This window comes from Rhinichthys klamathensis, unplaced genomic scaffold (genome assembly GCF_029890125.1).
Source record: "Rhinichthys klamathensis goyatoka isolate OS25496 unplaced genomic scaffold, OSU_Roscu_1.1 h1tg000161l_1, whole genome shotgun sequence".
Taxonomy (NCBI): domain Eukaryota; kingdom Metazoa; phylum Chordata; class Actinopteri; order Cypriniformes; family Leuciscidae; genus Rhinichthys; species Rhinichthys klamathensis.
This window is the reverse complement of record NW_026606695.1, coordinates 2,783,552-2,805,976: the sequence shown is the minus strand read 5'-3', so window position 1 is coordinate 2,805,976 and position 22,425 is coordinate 2,783,552. Positions and strand designations below refer to the sequence as shown.

Below are 22,425 nucleotides of genomic sequence, written 5' to 3'. Positions count from 1 at the left end.
TTGAAATATCCCTTCGCCTGACCCAGCTCAAGTACCACAGAACGAGATAGTGTCAAAAATAAGCTTTTTTTATTTACACAGAAATAAATAACAGGAAGCGTGAATCTTCAGGAGGGGTTTCAGGCCAAAATAACAAACAAAAGTGGTTCTAACTAAAGAGGAATTAATGTAACTTACCTAACAAAAGAAAAATCCCAAAGAAAGTACAACAGCCTTCCCTTACTCCCTAACTGACCAGTAAACAAGAGAAAATGATCACCAATCAAGCCCCGCTCAGAGGGAGAGGGAGAAAAAGAGAGAGACAACGAACTGCACACAATAACAGGTCACAACATCAAGAAATCAGAGAATTAACAAAGAAAAATAACACAGTATGCCCTGGGACGTAACAGATGTAATTGCATTAAATACTATAGAACAATCTACACAGTAAAACAATAGTAGATTTAACATCAAAATTGAATGTCTAATGTTTAAATATTTTGGTCAGTCCAAGGATAATTTATGCAACATTATATTATTTAATTAAAATAATTAAAAGAGCAGTTTCATGTCTATCCTGAACTGGTCAAGGTTGATATGGGATTTAGAAAGTAATTAGTAATAAGTAATGCAATATTTTTATTTTTATGTTGAATATGTAATTAGTAGCTATTGACTTTTTTAGAGTAACTTACCCTACACTGTTTATATCCTATAAACACTTGATCCCAACTGGAGTGGTGTGGAGTGTGTTTCTTCTTAGATGATATACACTCAAATTTGCCTATGTTTGAATTAACTATAATTATCTTATAAGCATGCACTTAATTAAGCCTGAATCATAACATGACTACATTAATTCCTTGTACGTCATATAGGACGTGTGTCGAGTTTGTTATGGCTGCTTGGTTTCTTGAAGGCAAGTGTTTCTCACAAAAGCTTTTGTGTCCAGTAAATGAGCACAATACTCCTGATGATTGATGGTGGTTTGGGTTTCAGTGGGCTTTGAAGAATGGTGTAATGCTACATGTGTTTGTGTTTTGCTCTTCCCTTCGTTCATGACCTTTTCTGTTTTGTTTTAAAAGAAGGGACAGTGTATGTGAGAAATAGAAGGGCAGAGCGGAGGAGGGGGAAAGGAAAGATTTTGTGCCTTGAATTGCCCTGAAGACTCTCTCATCTTCCCACTCTGAAATGACACGACATTAATGAACATATTGCTCAGCCAATCAACACAACAGTAGCTTTTCTGTTGTTTTACAAGTACAGTTTGCAACTTATATCTCAATGATCCTATAAAAGATTGTAAAGGGATGCTTACAGTTACATAATATAACACCTCCTTTGTTTGAATATGAATTTACAATAATAACTCAAAAAGAGATGGCCTCACAAATAACAGTTTACAGTTACTACTTGCAATCGAAATACTGGTATCAACAGGATATTTGATGGATGTCATGCTGTTTTCACTGATCTCTTAATAAACAGAGCACAACCTGTGACCTTTGTCCTTTTCTCGACACCGGTTAGTATGTTGCGTGACCACAACTCGAGTGGAAAGTGACCTCCCACGTGGACACAAGTAAACAGATTACAGACACACTCCTGCTTTCAATTAAACGCTAGTGAGATGACAACTCGCACGTTCATTTAATCAGTCAATTAATGATTGGGGCTTTAGAACCAGAGAATCAAGCTAAATTGCCTCATGTAGAGGTTCAGTCACTTCGTAATTGGTTTTGGATACATAGATTTGATTCTAACAATTTAAGAGCACTTAACACATTTGGTACTCTAAAATTGGATATGTTGACATCTCTCAGTTATAGAGCAGGACAAGACTTTGTGTTTTAATAGTTAGCATTATTCTAGTAAGCATCAAGGCTGATCAGCTGCACATTTCCTTTCAGTAATTGTTTTAGCTTTCAGTTCTTCTCATTGTTGTCATCACATCAGATGTGCCAACACATATGACTACACACAGGATGTGAGCTGTCAGAGGAATTACATAAGGTCAAAAAATGTCCACTAGCTATTGTATGTTTACCCAATACAGTCCTGCTGCCAAGTCTAAAAGTAGCCATCCTTGAACCCAAATTAAACAAAGAAGCTCAAATAGCGTTTTTTGCATATAGCATGTTTTAAGTGCTTAGACCTGTAGGCTTTTTGTGTTTTAAGTATCCCATACAGGGCCTTTTAGGGCATGTTTATCTAGACATGTTCCTATTAGGGAGAAATATCTAAAAGTGTGAATGTCTAAAAATGTCTCTTGAAGACTGTTGGGAGTGATTTTACACCCTTTAACCCCAACTTTTGCTGTACAATATTTAATGGATGGTTTGTAAGAGGTGTGCAAAGCACTTTAACTGCACTATATCACTTTCAGCAGGGTAAATCCTGGAGAAATGCCTTGTTGCAGAATTCCAGCTCTGATCAAAAACACATGAATCAGCTTCCCTTTAAAATGACAAACAGGTGTGTTTGAGCTGGGTCACAACCAAACTCTGACAAAAAAAAAAGGCAGGCTGAGACTGAAAATAATGCTTTCAATGTTTCACTTCTGCTTTCTTTCTTTCCGTGCCTGTCTCTTTCTCAGGGTGACCATACGTGGGCCACCATGCTGGGGCAGAGCGTGAGGCTGCAGCCGGTTGCCATCCAAAGCCTCTCAGAGCTCGAAAGAGCACGTCTGCAGGAGGTGGCCCTTTACCACTTGGAAAGAAGAGACTTGGACTTTAAGATCAGCATTCCTAGAGGTACATTTCCTTTACAGTGATATGCGTGTTGAAACACGTTTTGTGACAATTCGTAATGAGTAGTGCATAGATTTAAATGCACGATAACTTGCAGAGTCACACAGTCAAGATATGATTGTTTCAGACAGATGCTTATCAAATACCCATGCAAATACATCACAGTCAATTCATAGGTATTTTGGGGGGATTTCCAAAAATAAATTCTTCAGATAAGATTCTGCTATGAGGAAAAGGCGAATGTAAGATAGAGTACAGCAGTGCCGCACGAACACAATACCTAGATTGTTAAACACCAGTGTTGGCTCATCATGACCTAAAAATAGGTTCCAGGCCGCTTCGTCATGGACAGCAAGGAAAAAATAGTTCTAAATCCAATTTATAAAATGTAATTAACCATATTATTGTGCATGGCTGTAAATAGACTTATATATTTTGTTGGCTGTGTCTTCAATCAAGGTAATTTAATACAAATTCATCTGTCACTTGGCAGAAGCAGCCAAATTAGGCAGATGTCAACATAGACAGATTGGGTGACATGTCCTTATCCCTGAAATCCATAAGGAAAACCATGCAAGATAAATATTATACATTTGTCATGTTAATAATTTTGTATATTGTTGAGCCTTTGGAGTTCATTGTACTTTTATGACATTTTAATTTTTGGTTTGAAAGAAATTGTAGTGTACATTTTTACAATGAACATTTTTGGTTCTGTTGAGTTTTGGGGTCATGAATCAAACCAGTTTGTTGTAGACAGTTAAACATTAAAGGGTTATTTCACCCAAAAATGAAAATTATCCCATAATTTACTCACCCTCATCAAGCCATCCTAGCCAGTCCTATGTGTTTGTGTTTTGAGGTATCATGCGAGAGTCCCCTTTTGTCCTACCATGGAAAACCACATTGTTTTGTAGGAAGTGGTATTCCCAGCACGTACAAGCAACTTCACATGGTCAGATCAGGAAAGGTCATCCTCTATTCGCAATAGAAGTTTTCAACTGGTCATCTGTGAGAAGACCTCATCCGGCACTCTAGCTGACCCATGGGGAAGCAGCCACCACAATTTATGGGAAAATGTATGTAACATTTTCCTCCCAAAGGAGAAATCTGTCAGATTCAGCCTGGTGGTTTACTCAGCCGCTCCTCTTGGAATTGTCATCACCGTGTTTGGCAGCTATTTTTGGGGAAGATGAATGTCCTTTGGAGAGTTAAATTAAACTTTGTGAAAGACACTTAAGAGAATTCAGAAAGCATGTCATGAGTGATTGACCTCTGCGTTTGGCTTTTTTAAATCTTCTGGTTAGCTGGTGGCTTTTTGAAAGTTACATTTTTCAAACTTGCTGCATGCTGTTTGAAATATTGTGATTCTTAATCTTTGTAAACTCTAGCTGTATGCAGGCTGAAGCTGTTGACTTGTTGTCATTGTTTTGTTTCAGTCTCTTGCTCCTTTACTTTGTTTTCAATCTCTGCTTTGGCCTGAAGAGATTATTTATCCTAAATCAGGCAAATATCTCTGCGTGCTCTCTGTTCATTCCCCTAATCATCCCTCTGATGGGGGCTTTAGCCCATGATGACTTGGCGTGTGGGGAAGGTTGGGGGCAGTTGCCATAGAAATAAACTCTCATTTCCTGCAGTCATGGGAATATGACCCCACCTAAAGCCCCTCTGCTTGTGCTGCAATCCCTTTTTGTTTTCTCTATCTCTCTGGACCTCTCAACAGCATCTTTTACATTTTTCTCCTCAGCTCCACAACTCAGACCTCTTTATGAATTAATTTGATTCAAGACAGTCAAAGTATATCTTTTTAAGTTCAGGGCACAACAAAATAACCGAACTTAAGGAGGAAAAGGTTTGATGGTGTAAACACAACTATTGGTTTGAGTTTAAAATGTTGTGGAGGAAGTTTTAAACCCACTAAAGGGAATCGCAATTCATCCCACTTTTACTGTTCTCCTAAGGGCCGTATAGACAGAGTACATCAGGGTTATGAAAACACACAGACAAAGGTATTTTAGTTTAGCTACTTAATTTCAGCTCTACATTTGGAAAGAATACTCTTTCTCTAGCAAAAATGAAGGATAATTGTGGCTGTTTATCTATCCAGGAAATGTTTTTGCTTCCAATTTTGTGTTCCTCACAGCCTTCACTGAATATGAAGGTTTTATATTGTGCTTGCCTTGCCAGCTCTGTCCCCATTCTTGGTGCTTAATGGGTTTTGCTTCACTATCAGCCATCTAAATGGAACACATTTTAATTTTGGGAATGGAAGACTTGCTGTTACATGCATCCGTTAGGATGCTTGTGTTACTGAATGTGCCACTAGCTATTTTATGTCTTTAAATGCGTGATAAACATATTGCATTTGGTATGCAAATCAGAAGCTTTAAGCATTAGAATTTAATACAACGCCATTTATAAGTTTGGGGTCAGTAAGATTTTTTTCGGGAAGAAATTAATACTATTTCAACAAGAATGGATTGTTCCGGAGTGACACTGTTCTTCTGAATTTTCTATTCATCAAAAATCACTGTTTAAACAAAGAAATATAATACTATATAATATATTTTACTGTGGTGAGCATAAGAGACTTCTTTCAAAAACATAACAAAAATCTTACCGACCCCAAACTTTTGAAAAGTATTGTCAACATTTAATTTAGTAACATAATATATTTTGTGTTATGACATATGTTATGATATATGTGTATATATTTTTTTCATGTAAAAAAACTAAGAAAAAGATTGCTGTGATTATTTATCACACCTTAGCTCAAGGGTTAGCTCACCCCATAATGAAAATTCTGTCAGTAATTACTCACCCTCATGTTGTTCCAACCCCGTAAGACTTTCTTCAGAACACAAATTAAGATATTTTTGATTAAATCTGAGAGCTGGATCACTCCTCCATAGGCTTCTAAGGGATTGAAACTTGCCGGCCCAGAAAGGTTATTAAAGACATTGTTAAAATAGTCCAAGTGACTACAGTGGCTCAATCTTAAGTTTATCAAGCGACGAGAATACTTTTTGTGCGCAAAAAAAACAAACAAAAAGAACGACTTTATTCCTTTCCTTCTCTGTGGGCCTCTGACGTGAGTTCGCGTAGTGTAACAGCGCAGCGCTTCTGGGTTGTACGTCACACGTAGGCTCACTAATTGGCCAACGCTGGTCATGTGTGTGATGCGTGTGACGTACAACCAGAAGCGTTGCGCAGTTATACTACGTGAACTAACTCGAGGTTAACTATCCCTTTAAAATTCAACATTAGAATAAGAAATACTGTGTTGTTTCAACTTAAAAAAGTAGGTGTTCATGCTTGACTTATTAAGTTTAGTTAACGTTAATTTAGTTTAGTTAAGTTGGATATTTAAGTTATCTCAACAAATTTGAAATAGTTTTTAACTAATTGCAACAACATTTTTTACAGATCTATACACAAAACCAACCATAATCTTGTTTTTTTTTCTCTCCAGAGATTCGTAAGAGAAGGAAATCACTACGGAGAAAGTTTGACTCCTTCTCAAAAGAAAAGAAAGAGCGAGGTAAGAGATTATCATATAACATTTTTCACAGATCTTTAAATCTCATGCAACCTGTGTAAATGACTACAAAAGTAGTCATTTGCACGGACTACTTTTGAGTAGTCAAAAGATGTTGTTGAATATCTTGTTTTAATTTTAAATCTGTCATTCCCATTCTGTCAATACATAATTAAAAAGGTTTGAGAGTGGTGAATCACATTGTCTTTAATAGGGGTGTCACGATTCTCCAAATCTTCGATTCGATTGAATTTTCGATTCTAAGGACACGGTTCGATTTGATTCTCGATTTTTACATTTTTTTTTTTTAAAGCACAGGTTGCTATGCCATTTTTAGAATATACTTTTATGCAATATAATATCTGACCTTTGTTCGCAATGTACCACACTACATTGTCAAATTTAAAACATTTATTAACAACATAAAGTGCTTATAATATAATATAATACATTATATCTTTAGTCAATTGGAAACTTAAGCAAAATAACTTGCCATATTTTGCCATAACCTGCCATAACAGCGTGAGTGTTCAGCGGTGCAGCATCTTCTCTCATTAGCTATGTTTCCATCCACACGTTTTTATCCGCATTAAGTGATATCGAATGAAAAATGCCTTATGGAAACAGTAAAATTCGATTGAATTTCATGAATATCGACTCAAATAAAAAACGATCGGTCTCATCGGATTTTATCTTGATCGATATACGGCTTATGCGATAAACGCAGATGGAAACGTTATTATGGTGCGATCCATTTTGCCTAGTAAAACTTTGTTCGCAAATGTTGGCTTGAATGTTGTGCAATTCGGTGAGAAAATGAATGGAAACACCTTAACATGTCTCAAATCAATTCGATATACCAATTTGATCACAAAACAGTATGTGACGTCATTACACACAGGTTTTTATCCGCTTTAAAGCCGTTTGATGGAAACACACTTTCACCAGCTTTATTCGCATGAGGTTTTTTACCGAACTTCAGATAATTAGATTGACAATTGGATGGAAAAATGGCTAGTCTCTCAAAATGGGTTGCACAAGGCAATCGTCAAGCACGCTGCTCTCACGTTTGGGAGTCGTGACATGACGGATTTGTCACTTGCATAATCGGGCCAGCATTGCATCGTGAGTAACTAAAGTTTACCATTTGCACATCTTTTTAAGTCTTACCAGTTTGAACATTCAAGCGATTTTAAACTATTCAGTACTCGCGCGCTCTCTGAGAGATGGTTTTCTTTGAACACATGTACATAAAAAGTAGGTGTTTTCATTCAGCCTGTCTACTGTCAGTTGGAGGGGCGTGATTACGGATGTTAAGAAGACGCCCAAACCGTGAAACCTACGTCATCAGGCAAGGTCCTCCAACGCAGAGGGGAGGGGAAATTTCAGATTTTGATTAAAGATTACGAAGCCAAAAAATTTTTTTTTGTGGATTGACTTGCATGGATGAATTGTTCACCACAAAACGATCAATTTAGGCAAACAAAGTAAGTATGGTCAATTTTGAATTCATGGGGACTTTAAGTGTTTGCCAGGCAGCATTCCTGAGCACAGATGGTGGTCGTGTATCTCTGATAAACAACCAATATATACTTTGTCTTGTCTTCAAGTGATCTCTTTTATTTTAAACCACGATAAAATGATAATGAAACTTATATTTGTCCACTTAAATAACCATCTTCATGATGTCCTTGTTAAAACATTACAACTGTAATAATAGTAATAAAAACACTACAAAGTCTTTTTTTAGTGAACATGGCAGAATAGAGACTTAGCAGTTACTTAAAAATGGTGGCCTCCGCTGTGAATCCTCAGAGTCTGGTTGCCAAGACTGTTTGGTGGGTCACAGTTCTTGCAAATCTCTCATAGGCCTTTAAGACACACAGCTTTAAGACTTTAAGACACAGGATACTTTACATTAATGTAGCTTTACTCTCAACAATCTGCATCCCTGCAATGCCATGTTCATTGCTTTCTATTTAAGTGTTCATCTTAGTTTTTGTCTAGGGATAATTTTAGAGGCTCAAATACTGGATACTGACTCACATGCTGAAACCATCTAAACGATTCTGAAACTAATAACAATTCTTTCAAACTGTATAATGTGTGTAAACAGTAAAACCAGTTTACGTGAGGATACTCATCAAAGACTGGAGAGCTGCTTTTTGCAGACTTTTGAATTGTATAGAATTTTGACAGAATTTGACAACTACATTATCATTCGAAAGTTTAGGGTTGGTAAGATTTATTGTTGATTTTGACAGAAATGTATTTTGCTCACCAAGGCTTATTTAATCTAAAATACAGTAAAAACAGTAATTTAGCAAAACAATTTAAAATAACTGTTTTCTTATTTAATCTAAAATACAGTAAAAACAGTAATTTAGCGAACAATTTAAAATAACTGTTTTCTTTTTTAATATATTTTAAAATCTCATTTATTCTAGTGATGCAAAGCTGAATTTTCAGCATCATTACTCCAGTCTTTAGTGTCACATGATCCTTCAGAAATCGTAATATGCAAATTTGCTGCTCAATACTATATTTATAATAAATATAGCTGCTCCTATTATTCTCAATGTTAAAAACAGTTGCGCTGCTTAATATTTTTGTGTGGAACCATGACACAGTTTTGTCAGGATTTTTTGATAAATAGAAAGTTCAAAAGAACCGAATTTATTTGAAATAGTAATCTTTTGTAACTGTCTTTAAATGGACTGCATTTATGTAGCGCTTTCACAGACCCAATGGCCACCAAAGCACTTTACATATTGCGTCATATTCACCCATTCACTCACTCATTCATACACCTTTGATCAATTTAATGCATCCTTGCTGAATAAAAGTATGAATTTCTTTAAAAAAAATCTTACTAAACCCAGTGGATGTTTGAAACACTATAATGCTGTGTTGTAGCCTACATAATAATGTTGTAAATAATAATAGTAATGCTTTATTTCAATGGTCCACTTCCGACAGTCTACTAACTAAAAGTAACCTTGCAACTATGTCAACTTATTCTACTAACCTTAACACTTAACCCTATAACTTAACAGTCTACTAATACTGTAATGAGAGTTAGTTGACATGTAGTTGCAAAGTAACTTATAGTTATAGTATTTAACTTTGCTTGAAGAGCTCAAACTGATCTCAGAGCTGCTCTGAGCGCTGCCGGTGCTAATGCAGCACTGATTCCTCAGTCAGTTGGATTTGTTTGACCGTGTTCCTGGCATTCTGCCAAACGCCTGCCACCTGCAACCACAGTCTGGCACTTGTTTTCAGCATGTGCGTCAGCTCCACGTTCAGGCACAATGTGGCAGGAGGGGAGGGCTGAATGAAGGACTAGGCTGATAGGGTGGAGGGAGGAACATCTTTAAAGAAGACTCAATCCCCATATCCATCCAGCTTATCAGAGGACTAGCGGCCAGTGGACCAGACCAACCTGACCCGCCACCAGATCTTTAAGCCTTGGGGCAGCGATAGAAGAAAAGGGATTGTGAAGAGGGGAGGGAGGAGATGAGAAGAGAAGAGAATACAAGGCTGCTTTGCTTTTGTGTTACATTGCCAGCCAAAACAGATCAGCTGTAAGCTCAGTGTAGTCCTTTTAGGGTGTTAAATTTGCTATTTAAAAGTGCTTTACGTATACACGTCTTTGTACCTCCCCATCGATATAAATAGCTTGGATGGGTTAAGTTCAATCACAGTTAAGCTGCTTTAAAATAATATGTTAAATAAAGCTTTTTTTAATTAAAATAATGCATGTGAGATCCTGCAAAAGTCAAGTGGATTTGATTTTTGAAGTGCTAATACGTCTCATGTTTGAATTAGTTCAGCAGTCAGTCAATCAAGTAAAATGTTAACTGTCTTAAAGGCTTACCTACAGATGGACCTAAAAATGGACAAACTAGTAACAGTTGTTTTTATCATTGCAATTTCTGGTTAAAAGACAAGGTAATATTGCACTTTTTTTCTTCAAAAGGATCATACTGAAGCTGAAGATATCTGAAACATTATAGTGTTTATAAATACTTTCAAGTCATGTAAAAATCTAAATGTGATTTGTGGCAGATGGATCTTAAATGCAACTTTATTTAACATATGCAAATATGTTAATACTTAAAGCTTTATTTAACATATCAAACATGCAGGTTTTTTTTTAAATAGGCCAAAAATAAGCCACAGGGGACAATTAAATATTAACATATTTTTGTATTATTAAGGCAAGATACTGCAGGTGAATGTAAAACTTTTAACTGATTGATATTGGTATACTTTCCCCTGCTGATTAATCACAGTAGCCTACATAAACACAACTGTTTGATGAAAGGTTGTTTAAATATGCAAATAATGCATTTTCTTATAAAAAATGCACTAATTTGCTTACATTTCCAGACCAGAAATCTGAACATTGGATAAAGCCAGGAAATAAAACTGGAATGTCTGGTGTAAGTGCTAATGGAGTGGAGATTTCTGACTCTGTGCAGAAGAAAAAAAACTCATTTTGAGAAAACTGTGTTTAAAGATATGATTTGTAATTGAAATCTACAGACACAAATAGTAAAGTGTAATACAATCAAACACTTAAATGTGTATTTTAGATGTTTTCTTTCCATTGGTCAAAAAAAAAGAAGAAAAAAAGATAGGTTATGGAAGCAAAATCTCAAAATTGACCAGTGCATGAAAAAGCAATGGTTCTGCCTGTAGTGTCTAGTGTCAAATTGCAACACATTTCCTATTGGTGAATGGTAAAGTATACCTTCTTTCTTAAAATTTGACTTTGCTCATATATAGAATGTAAGTGTAAGTACAAAAATAGTGCTGTTGAAGCACTGTAAAGTGTGTAAATGAACAGTAAATGAACAAGAAGAATAGACTGATAATTGCATATATCAAATGTCATTGCAAAAACCTCAGAGTCATTATTTTCCAAGATAAAGGAAGAGTATGCCATTTTTCACACACTCCCTTCCTGAAATGTATAGTGTAAAAACTAGCAGTGTCCTTTCAAAAAATTTGACATGTTTCTTACATCTAAGAGAATTCATTGATTTGGAAGGAACCTATGGAAACTTTAAAGCGTGCACTTAAATAAAGATGAATTAAAAGGTCCATAGGCCTACTGTTAAAATCATTTGTTTGTTGTCTCTCCCACAGAGTCTGCGGCCAAAGCATTCGGTATCCCTCTCGCCCAGGTAATCGCAAACGATCGGGCACACAAGCAGCGGCAGGATGCTCTGAAAGAGAGCCGACGGGACTGTCTGGACCTGGAGGCCAGTGTTCTTCACTTCCGGGCCGAGAAATCGCAGCAAAATGGAAACCGGCCACTGGGCAATACAGCCTTTTCACCTGGTGCTGCCTCAACACCAGCATTGGAGGTCCACAGCAAACCTCCCACATCAGCATTCATGGACAACACCTCACGCTCACACAGACGGGTAAGGGAAACAATGTGTGCATATTTCTTTAGAAGTATACCAAACATCCTCACGAGAAAGCTCATCAAAAGTCATATTTCCTAAAAGCTGTGGTATGTACATTTAAAGCTACACTACTGTATGTACGTTTGACCCTGTAGCAGTTGAAGCATAAAACTACAAGTTACTTGCAGAGGAACATTGTTTTGGTCATTATGCGAGTTGTGCTTCAGGTCCGGTATTCCGCGCGGATGAATCTGATGGCTTGATTACAGATGAACGCTTTAGCAGTGTGAATGTCACTAACAAAACTCTCCCAATAATGAAAGACGGATATAGGCTATTTGAAAAATATGTCTTATGAGCAAGTCGTTTATATGCCATTGTTTTTTGAGTTTGCCAACACTTGAAATTAGACATAACGATTGCTATTCATATCGGACAAGGGTGGAAAGTAACTTGGCAAGGCAAATATGGGAAAATAGTAACTGGTATTGTTACCAAAAGACATTGTTTTGTGAAACTAGTCAATGCACAGCAAATGTGAGGCTATGCGATGTTGATTCATGTTTTATTACATGTACTGTCCTTTCTCCTTTTTGCTTACAAACTCTTTTCGATTCAAGGTTCAGTTGTTGCGGCTTCAAGCGACTTCAACTGCATAGTAGTTGCCTTGCGTTGTTGCTGTGAGAGATTGTTGCTGACATCTCAAATAAGAGGAAAAGACACTATATACACAAATATAAATCAGGGCCAATAGAAACTGCTTGATATCACTAACCTGGCATTCAAAGAATATGGTCGATATGGTACATCTCACAGATAAAATTCTGGCTGAGGCTTATAACCCAATCTAAGCAACTTGTTCATAAAAAAGCAACAAAAAAAAAAGAGATAATTCACTGTTCTCATTTACTCTGTCAAGAATAAAAGTTATAAAAAGAGAAATAGAAATACAAAAAGGACAGAAATGCTTCATTAAATCATTTGAGGAATCAGATTTTCCTTGGTCTTTTGAAATACTGTTAAACAGACTGGTATGTTCTATATCTAAAAAGTTATATAAAGTTAATTTTCAGGAAGTGTCATCAAATTATAATTAAACAAATAATAACAATACATTTAAATATAAAATTCAAATGAATTTTGATACAATTTTAAACAAAATTAAACAAAATTAATTTATATTTTATTTGATCATTTCAGTCTGATCTTGAGTTTATTCTGCACATTTCACTGAGTGATCATATAGGCTTTAAAAAAGACTGAAGGATGGGACAGTTAAAACAATATTTGATTAAAAAAAAAACTGACGAAACATTAAAAAAATGACTTTTTAAAAGTAATTGATGAGCTTTAAAACACTGACACCGTCATTGAACTGAATTTAATCAACAATGAACTAAATTAAAGTAAAGAAGACACTATTGTCTTCTGTAGAGCTGAAATTGAAGTCGTTTCACTATTATTTATTGAGCTTTTAGACTGTTATTTTCCTGTTTATTACTGTGAAGCTGCTTTTCAACAATCTGTATTGAATAAAGCGCTATATAAATAAATGTGACAGACTTGACATAAAGGAATTGTTATGGCCACTTCAATAAATAAAACAGTGTTAATTAGTTCAAGGTAACACAGACATCAAGTAAAGTGTAGATTATGAATATTAATTTGAGGAATATCATAAACATTATGGTATTCCTCATGTTAATAATGGCTAAGATGTTTGTTATTACTGAGACAGGCAGCAGTCGGCGTGATTCAGGTTATTGTTTGATGCCGTATGCGAGATTTCCATACCTCTCTCTATGACTGGAGACAACATCTCTATGGGTGGCTACATATCAGCAGGAGGGAATGAGATCTATGTCTGTGTCTTTGCCAAATCAAACTATCCATTCTGTCCACCCAAACATGGAGAGAGAAAGGAAAAAGAACAGATTACTGACATTCAGTCATCATTGTGTTGACATTTGAAAAGTTTTTATAAAATCTGTGTACATTTCTTTTGTATATATAGCATAAATAGATTTATTGTGTTCATTTTTTTCTGTCTAACTGTCTTTGAGCTCCACTGATCAGTGTGAAAGTGTTTCAGGTGTTTACCAGTTTTAATAATCCATTGTAAATAGAACAGGCTTTCGCTCAAATTTATGTTGTCATTCTGACCTTCATCGTCTACGCCTTACGTTCGCCATATGCCTTAACCGTCATTCCTGTGACTATTGACCTTAAAGGAGAACTCCGGCGCAAAATGAACCTTTGGTCTAATAACACAGTATTTTATAAAGACAGTCCACTTCGCGTATACAGGCAGGAGCCATCTTTGGAAAACAGTCTCGACAAGTCGAACCACGAACGCCTGTCTGTATACGCGAAGTGGACTGTCTTTATAAAATATCTTCTTATTAAACTGTCTGTACACTTCTAAAGTTCTCAATGCTTCGGTTTGCATTGTAGGGACCCTCATTATGCTACCGTGTTAGTGTGGGGCTATTTTGAGCCTTGTTAGTGGTATTAACTAGCGATCTTTATTTTTCATTACTCTATGCCCTATATACTAGCGTTATACGCTAAACAGTTTTTAGAGATAAAACTCTTTACATTCGATTATCATGAAAACAAATCTCAGAGAACGGTTGACTAGGTACCACTGTGTTATTAGACTAAAGGTTCATTTTGCGCCGGAGTTCTCCTTTAATGACTAACTATCTTTTATTTCTCTCTATATCAGGGAGGGATGTCTGTAGACTGCATCTCTGATCTGGTTGAGAGTCAGTCCAGACTACTGGAAGCTCTGCAGCTTTCTCACCCTAATGAGCTGGAGATGAAAAAGGCTGCTGGTCGAACACAGGCCAAACTCAGTCTCAACCCCATCTACAGACAAGTTCCCCGAGTGGTAGAGCGCTGCTGTAACCACATCCAGAACTACGGTGAGCTGCAAACCCCATTACAGCACAACATGTCCAGTCGTTAAGTTTAAATTGGCACAGGAAGTTGAATTGAAAATTGAATTAGACTGGCAGGCAAAGAAATTGACTGAATTGCAATTGAAACAAGTTTGAAACAGTAGGGAAATTTCATTAGGCTTTTTCATTTGATTATGTCTATTCTTACGTATAGTACTTTTTCTGAATCTTTAACTGATTAAACATTTCTCTATATGAAGTTAAATTAACAAATTAATGTTAAAATTAACCCATCCATCAAAACAATTTCCATTTTAACATACAGCTCTACAAATTATACACCACATTGTATTTAGACAACTTTATATTATTATTTTAGCTCCATCCCAACAGGGAACATTCTCAGAACTTTCTAGTTGAAAAAAATGAGATGGAAAAATATGTTTCAAGACTTTTGCGTTCATTCGAAAAACTTTTGCATTCCCCAGAGAAACTTTGCGTTCGCTCGCAAAACATTTGCATTCCCCCAAGAAACTTTTTTGCGAGTTAATACAAAGTTTCTCAGGAGAATGAAAACATATTGCGAGCGAGCACAAAGTTTCTCAGGGTAGGGAATACCAATGATTGGTAACGCTTCCTTTTACAGTCCTGTTACCCATGTACTTACTATGTACTTATTATAGTAATTATAATTACTGGGTAATAACTAGGCACTAACTCTGAACCTACCCCTAAACCTACCCCTAACCCATGTACTTACCTTATATTAGCCAGTACTTTCTAGGTAAGTACACTGTAAGTACACGTAAGTACCGTACTGTAAAATGAAGCGTTACCCAATGATTTGCGAGAGAACTCTAAAGCATTGACAATTTTTTCCGCCCATCTTATATATTTTTTCCATCATCATGTTCCTTTAGGGGCTGCGTAAAGTTATGGCAAGGTTCTTTTAAAGTTATGTACAAATGTTCTTCCAGTAACATTATTAGAATGCTCGTTCAATGTTATTTGGTCTTTAAAGATGTTCTTAAAATATCAACATGTATTAAATCCTTCATGGAACATTTTTTTTCTGAAACATTTTAGTTGGCCGTTTGTATAATGTTTTTTTTTACTACTTGTTTGTTACGAGAAAATTCAAAAGGAATGTTTTCATAATGTTTGCAAAATTACAAAATGGAATGTTTCCATAACGTTCGTTAACAAAGATAAAATGCTTTTATTACATTTAAAAAACTGCCGTTTTGAAAGTTCAGGGAACATTCAGATATAACTTAATGGGAATGTTAGCAAAAAGTTTTAGAATCATTTTTTTTAGCTGGGATTTTGAATAAGTAAATTAGTTTGTTGTGGAAAATAAAGTGATATTCCACCATTAAACGTCATTAATTAAAAATAATACAATACACATAGGTGGCATTTCAAACATTGTATTTTTAACATGTTCCTGGAAATACCTTGTATGTTTTGTGCATGCTCATAAAAGCATGTGTGTTTGTATACTTTAATTTCTTTGAATTTTATTCTTTCTACTTAATTAAAATTTGAATTTATTCTAATTCAAGAATGATTTGATCTGATTTGAAGACCACTTTAAGTGTCATAAGTGAAATGCTTATGAACTATCTGGGAGTAGTTAGAAACGCCATGTTAGAAATACTGAATATAAACCCAAGTACTTTTTGAGAATTTAGTTCTTTCCCTGAAACATAAGTGAACTAATTTGAGTACATCCTCAGGCTCATAACACACCCTTGGTTTAGGTTACAAATATAAGGTCACCCAGATGAGACACCACTCAAAAACAGTCAAACCAATATCAAATCAGGAAGATGAAATATGAGCCCAGCACTTGTTTACTATCTCTCTCTCTCTCTCTCTCTCTCTCTCTCTCTCTCTCTCTCTCTCTCTCTCTCTCTCTCTCTCTCTCTCTCTCTCTCTCTCTCTCTCTCTCTCTCTCTCTCTCTCTCTCTCTCTCTCTCTCTCTCTCCAGGATTACAAACTTTAGGGATTTTCCGTGTAGGCAGCTCCAAAAAAAGAGTCCGTCAGGTAAGTTTGTTAGTTCCATCTGCTCTCTAGAGCCAGTTTACATCACTGCACCATACACAACCTTTGTCTCTCGCATGTGGCATGCGCCCCCTGTCTTTCATATCTAGAAACACACTGCTGTCAGTATGATACTGACACACTGTTTTATCTATTTGTGCAATGACAGTCTCCTTAACAGTGACTGTTTTAAATAATGATCATAGCATGTACAGTGTCTTGTTTTCATAGCTGACCTCAGACTGACTGTGATTTGTGTGTGTGTGTGTATATTATGCTGTGTTTATACAGGAACAGGATACATGGGATACTTGAGTCTTGTGTGTGGTGGCAGTTTGTTTGATAATGTTTTATCCTTGTGTGTTTTCAGCTGCGCGAGGACTTTGACATTGGGATAGATGTCGTGTTAGACGAGGAACACAGCGTTCATGACGTGGCTGCGTTACTGAAGGAGTTTCTGAGGGACATGCCTGACCCCCTGTTACCACGAGAACTCTACCAGGCCTTTCTGCACGCTAACCGTATGAGCATACTGTCGTAAAGACAGGCATTCACAAATGATTTAACATCTATTATTTTACGGGAATCGGCATACACAGTTTAATGGTGTTATTCCATAAATATCCATCACACTTCTCATTACTGTATTAGCTGTTATGACATACGCTCACCTTACGAGATGTTTTGTGTCTATCTCACAGAGTTGAGAGGGGCAGATCAGTTGACATACCTGCAGCAGTTGTTGTACTTGTTGCCAGCCTGTAATTGTGACACTCTGCTGAGGCTCCTGACACTCCTTCATATAGTACAGGAGAACGCGAAAAGCTCCACTGGACCCAACCAGCAGGAGGTATGGTATAGTTGTCATTTATGGTACAGATGTTTTTACCAAAGAAAATTTATTGTGAATTTTTTTTATTATGTAAAAACAAGGGATGTTTCAGTTAAGTGTGGTATGAGTGGCAATGTCATAGCTGGACATTGTTTTTAAATACTTAAACTAAATTGAGTTTTTCTGATAGCTATGTGCCAAAAGAGACCATTGCAATTCAAGGATTACATATATTATATACATACTGTACACACACACGTTGGGTTTCCATGTTTTATAGGGACTTTCCATAAACAGTTTTTTTTTATACTGTATTATATCCCCTACCCCTAAACCTACTCATCCCAAAAAACTTTCAGCACTTTTACATTTTCAAAAAACATCACTTAGTATGATTTATATTAATTGATATACCCCAGCACATTCCGCATTAGTTTATAGTATTAGGGTTAGGGTTTGCCTATTTGTGACAGCAAAACCTTTAGCAGTGCATTCTGAACTACTGAAATTCATAAACTGGACGCACTCAAAAAGTCTGGTATATTCACCTTATATCTTTGAGCTGGAGCTGGATATGAAGGGTATGCACTGCTGCCCCTTATATACATCCACTGACAGATACCTGCAAAATAAATAAATAAAATATATAAATCCGCTCAGCAGGATTGGAACCTAGCCCCTTGTGTAAACCAACAAACCATTGTCCTGTAACTGACAGTACCAGATTTAATAATGCCAGTACTCAATAAATGATATAACACTCCCACCAGACTGTCACTATTGGTCGAATCAAATTTTAGAAATCAAATCAAGGTTCTGACCTGTTTTTAAATTGGTGTTGTGATTTAGATCTCAGGTAACAAGATGACAGCAGCAAACCTGGCGGTGATCTTTGGGCCCAATCTCCTGCAGAAAGAGAGAGGATCAGAGAGAGAGCTCAGCCCTCAAGCTCTGGGCATAGAGGACAGCACTGCCATCATCTCCGTCACCCTAATGCTCCTCCAGAACCACCAACACCTCTTCATGGTGAGAGAGAGATCAGTGGAGGTGTGGAATGATAAGAGAGAAAAGAGGGAGTACTATTAGGTCACTCAAAACAAGAAAAATGTTGTTCCAAACTCACATCTGTGGAACACAAAAGGAAAAATGCAATGGAGACTGAAGCTTTAACATTTCAAAAGGCCACCAGACCTCCAGAATTTCTCCTATTGTGTTTCATGGAAGAAAGCCATATGTGGAAATGATAAAATAATAAAATTTTTGGGTAAAAAATTAAGTTTCAATGTTTTTCTGGGAGAACAGAACAATGGATAATATCGTAGGCCTAGATATGATGCATGATATCTTTTTGCATGCACAGAGCTTGAAAGATGACTTTGTTGAATTATTTCTCGAGTGGGCGTTTTTTATTTCATGCACAGGTGTCTGCTGAGCTGCAGCAGGAGGTGCTCATGAGCCTCATTCAGACGGACCCTGACGTCATTGACTATCTGCTGCGCAGGAAACTCAGGTCAGCTGACTGATAATAGATCTAATAGAAGAATAATCTATAATGAATATGGGATTTTATTAGAGCAATAGTCGGGCTCCGGAAGTAAAAACTCATTATTTTTTAACAATAACCTTTAAAGGTTAAAATGAAAATGATTCAATAATTTAGTCACCCTCAAGTCATCCTAGGTGTATATGGCTTTCTTCTTTCAGCCAAACACAATCCGAGTTATATTAAAAAATATCCTGGTTCTTCCAAGCTTTATAATGGGAATGAATAGAGCTTTTGAAGCTCCTGAAAAGCGCATCCATCATAACAGTAATCTAATACGGCTCCAGGGGGTTGATAAAAGTCTTCTGAAGCGAAGCGATGCGCTTTTGTGAGACAAATATCCATATTTAATAACTTTATAAACTATAATCACTGGCTTCCGTTCCATCTGCAAGTCTAGTTCCGGTGAATAGAGCAAAACTAAACACCGGTCATGAATTAGAAGTCTAAAACAAGAATTTTTAAAGAGAAATGTCGGAGGAGCTTGAGTTTGTTGACCAGCCCTGTTTATTTGAACTACTCCCACATCTTACGTCATGCGTCGGGTCAGAGGTCACTCTCCCGCCGAAACTACAGCCGTTACCGGAAGACAGTGATTATAGTTTATAAAGTTATAAATATGGATATTTTTCTTACTAAAACGCATCACTTCACATCAGAAGTTTGTAATGTTGTGATTTACCTCATAGCTGGTTGGTTTGGTTCATCCCTTTAACTCTTTAATGAAAACTCCATGTTGGGAAAATGTATGTGAAAAGTACTTCTGGAACAAAGGCCACTGAAAAAGTGTGCGCTGTTGCACTGTATAATGTAACTTAATCTAAAGAATTTGACATATAATTGCTTTCTTTATCTTAAAGGACAGACCTCTACAACACAGACAGTATTATGTTTACATGGTTAATAAGTTAAAAACTACTAGACTGCATTTTTTCCTCACTCTTAACACTGAGTCTAAAACATCTCTCCTTTGTGACAGCAGTAGTAGCAGCCTTACAATACAGACGGACTCTGGTGGACGGAGGGACACACAGGCATCTCTGGACTCTGTGGGTCAGTCCAGTGATGACCTGTCATCCCTGGAGCCACTGTGTCCTCTTTATCCAGAGACATCTGCGATAGGAAGTCTGAGCAGTGAGGTCTTCCTCAATGTTCTTCATCTTAACACTAACAGGAAACGTGAGTAGTGCCGAGTTCTTCTCAATGAGTCAGTTGTTAGACTAGTAATATCTACTTCCTACTTTTGGGAATCTGTTTTCTCCCTCAATTGTAATTATGGAATTATAATCTACACTACCATTCAAATGTTGGGATAAGTAGGGAGTCAGTAGAAACAGTAATATTGTGAAATATTGATAATATAGTATATGATCAATTAATCCATTCTTTGCTGAATAAAATATTCATTACTCTTAAAAAAATCTTCCAAACATTTGAATGGTAGTGTGCTTTCCCTTGTGTAAATGAATGCAAGCAAATATTGTATTGATATTCTTTTATGCTTTGTATAACAGGCTCCTCTGAGGTTCCACCCAAGTCCATCGTTAAAATGAGGCAGTTTCATTCCCACCACAACCTGCTGAGTCTGACCCAGTCTTCCGCTAATGCCCAGAGTGATGAGCTCCAGGAGCAGAGGCAAGGTGTTTCAAGACAGACCTGCTCAGAGGAGCGCCTTCATTTCAGTCTGGGGCGGCAGGACAGTGGCTCGCAACCACAGAGTCCTAGAGAGAGGGGCATCTGGGTTCGACAGAGCTCCAACACCTCATCCACGACGTCAGACGACAGCAAGCCGCCAAGCAACTTCTGGGACTTTTTCACTGGCAAGGTGTCAGGCTCAGAGACTATAGTATGACCCATAGATGAACAGATGTAGTGTGGGGGTTGTGTGTGTGTGTGTGTGTGGGGGGGTGTGTGTGTGTGTGTGTGTGTGGGTGGACCTGTACAATTGTAGAGAGAGAACTGCCAGTAGATACACACACAGATATAATCTATCTGTGGACACTATACTGTTTATATAATATAATCTTAACTAACCCCACTCTTCTAGAAAAAGAGCATAGATTATCAAAAGAATTATTATAAACCTGTCAGAACTGCATATATAGCATACGCTGTAATTAACCTTTTCTAAATAGAAAGCATCTTTTATATACATGAATCCTCAACATGCACTCAGCAGGAACTGAAAATTTCAAAATAGTCAAAGGCTGACATCTCGTATTATATTTGGTTACATTAGCATTGAAGCTTTCTGAAGTACTTTTCTGATGTATTGGCAGCTGATTGAGGCTTGGTCTTCATCATTATTGAAGCTTTTACATATATCAACAACTTAAACATGTCCTTTTTTTAAATAAAGTGTATATAGTACATTTGGTAGCTTTGAATTCTTTTGATCTGTACCCTTAAATGTTGTACATGTTGCTTTTCAGATACCTGTTGTCAGGAGAAGCCCTTCGCTGCAAAACTTCTTCAACGACCATTCACAGTCTCAGAAAAATTAGGTGGAGTGGAAGACTTTCTTTGAAGGATGGGATATTTTTGATAACTTTTTACCTTTTGGAGAACATGCTCTGAACTCATGGCATCACTGAACCACAAGGGGGTGATACTGGTGTCAACATTACATTGACATTAAACTTGCATTTGACTAGATCCTGTCCAAATATCTGAAATGATCTCTATTAATGCTGGACTCACTGTTGTTTTGGATTAAAGGCAGGATTTCCTCCAATAAGGGTGAAACTGTTCAGAGTGAGCATTGCCATTTCTATAGCTGGCAGTCTAATAAAAACTCCAAACTCTAATACAATCAACCTACCAAGCTTAAATGCCATACTGACCAATAAATACACATTTACATAGATGAAAGGGCAAATATTGAATTATGAATTTAAGGTCTGGCCTCAGAGGTGCCAATTCATGTGTGAAAATGTTTCTTGAATTCATTCTCTCTCCCCAACCATTCTTTCACAATTTGAGCATGAGAGCATGATGAATCTTGACAATTGTCATCCTGGAATATGGCCATGATGTGTCTCTCACATGGTTGTTTAAGAAATGAAAAGCTACTGTTGCCAAACATATAACATGCTAGAAACATACTGGCAAGGCAATAGTGAGCGGAAATCAAGCCTGTATGGTCAGTTTGCTTCATATTTAGTTTAAAATTAATATTTTTTCATCATTTTAAATTCGAATCTAGTTAGTTGGGTTTAATGTTTACAATATGATTATTTTGTTTTGTTTAGACTACTTCCATGCTATGTTTCCCACTCGTAATGGCGAACAGTCGATTCGAAGGAACGAGTTTTCCTAGAGCACGTGAAGGCAGTGTGTTGATTTGGATCAGCTCAGAGTTTTATGTAAATGGAAGTGATACTAGCGAGTTTTAAAAAGCGAGCTCTACAC

The 22,425-nt window shown here is 36.7% G+C and overlaps 1 protein-coding gene across 5 annotated transcripts in view; it reads left to right on the top strand.

The window, feature by feature from the left end:
• The window catches only part of arhgap36 (Rho GTPase activating protein 36), a 44,477-nt gene extending 22,808 nt beyond the window's left edge, over positions 1-21,669 (top strand). For 2 of the 5 annotated variants that reach the window (XM_056258944.1, XM_056258941.1), the window contains exons 2-13: positions 2,579-2,735; positions 6,205-6,273; positions 11,425-11,705; positions 14,419-14,617; positions 16,587-16,642; positions 17,010-17,160; positions 17,341-17,489; positions 18,321-18,497; positions 18,893-18,981; positions 19,997-20,193; positions 20,529-20,860; positions 21,447-21,669. In XM_056258944.1, the coding sequence (XP_056114919.1) occupies positions 2,579-2,735; positions 6,205-6,273; positions 11,425-11,705; positions 14,419-14,617; positions 16,587-16,642; positions 17,010-17,160; positions 17,341-17,489; positions 18,321-18,497; positions 18,893-18,981; positions 19,997-20,193; positions 20,529-20,860; positions 21,447-21,518 (1,929 nt within the window). In that variant the 3' untranslated portion in view covers positions 21,519-21,669. Of the gene's footprint in view, positions 1-2,436; positions 2,458-2,578; positions 2,736-6,204; positions 6,274-11,424; positions 11,706-14,418; positions 14,618-16,586; positions 16,643-17,009; positions 17,161-17,340; positions 17,490-18,320; positions 18,498-18,892; positions 18,982-19,996; positions 20,194-20,528; positions 20,861-21,446 lie in introns of those variants that run through there. The other 3 variants (XM_056258945.1, XM_056258942.1, XM_056258946.1) reach the window with 2 other exon arrangements.
• The last annotated feature ends 756 nt before the right edge of the window (positions 21,670-22,425 follow it).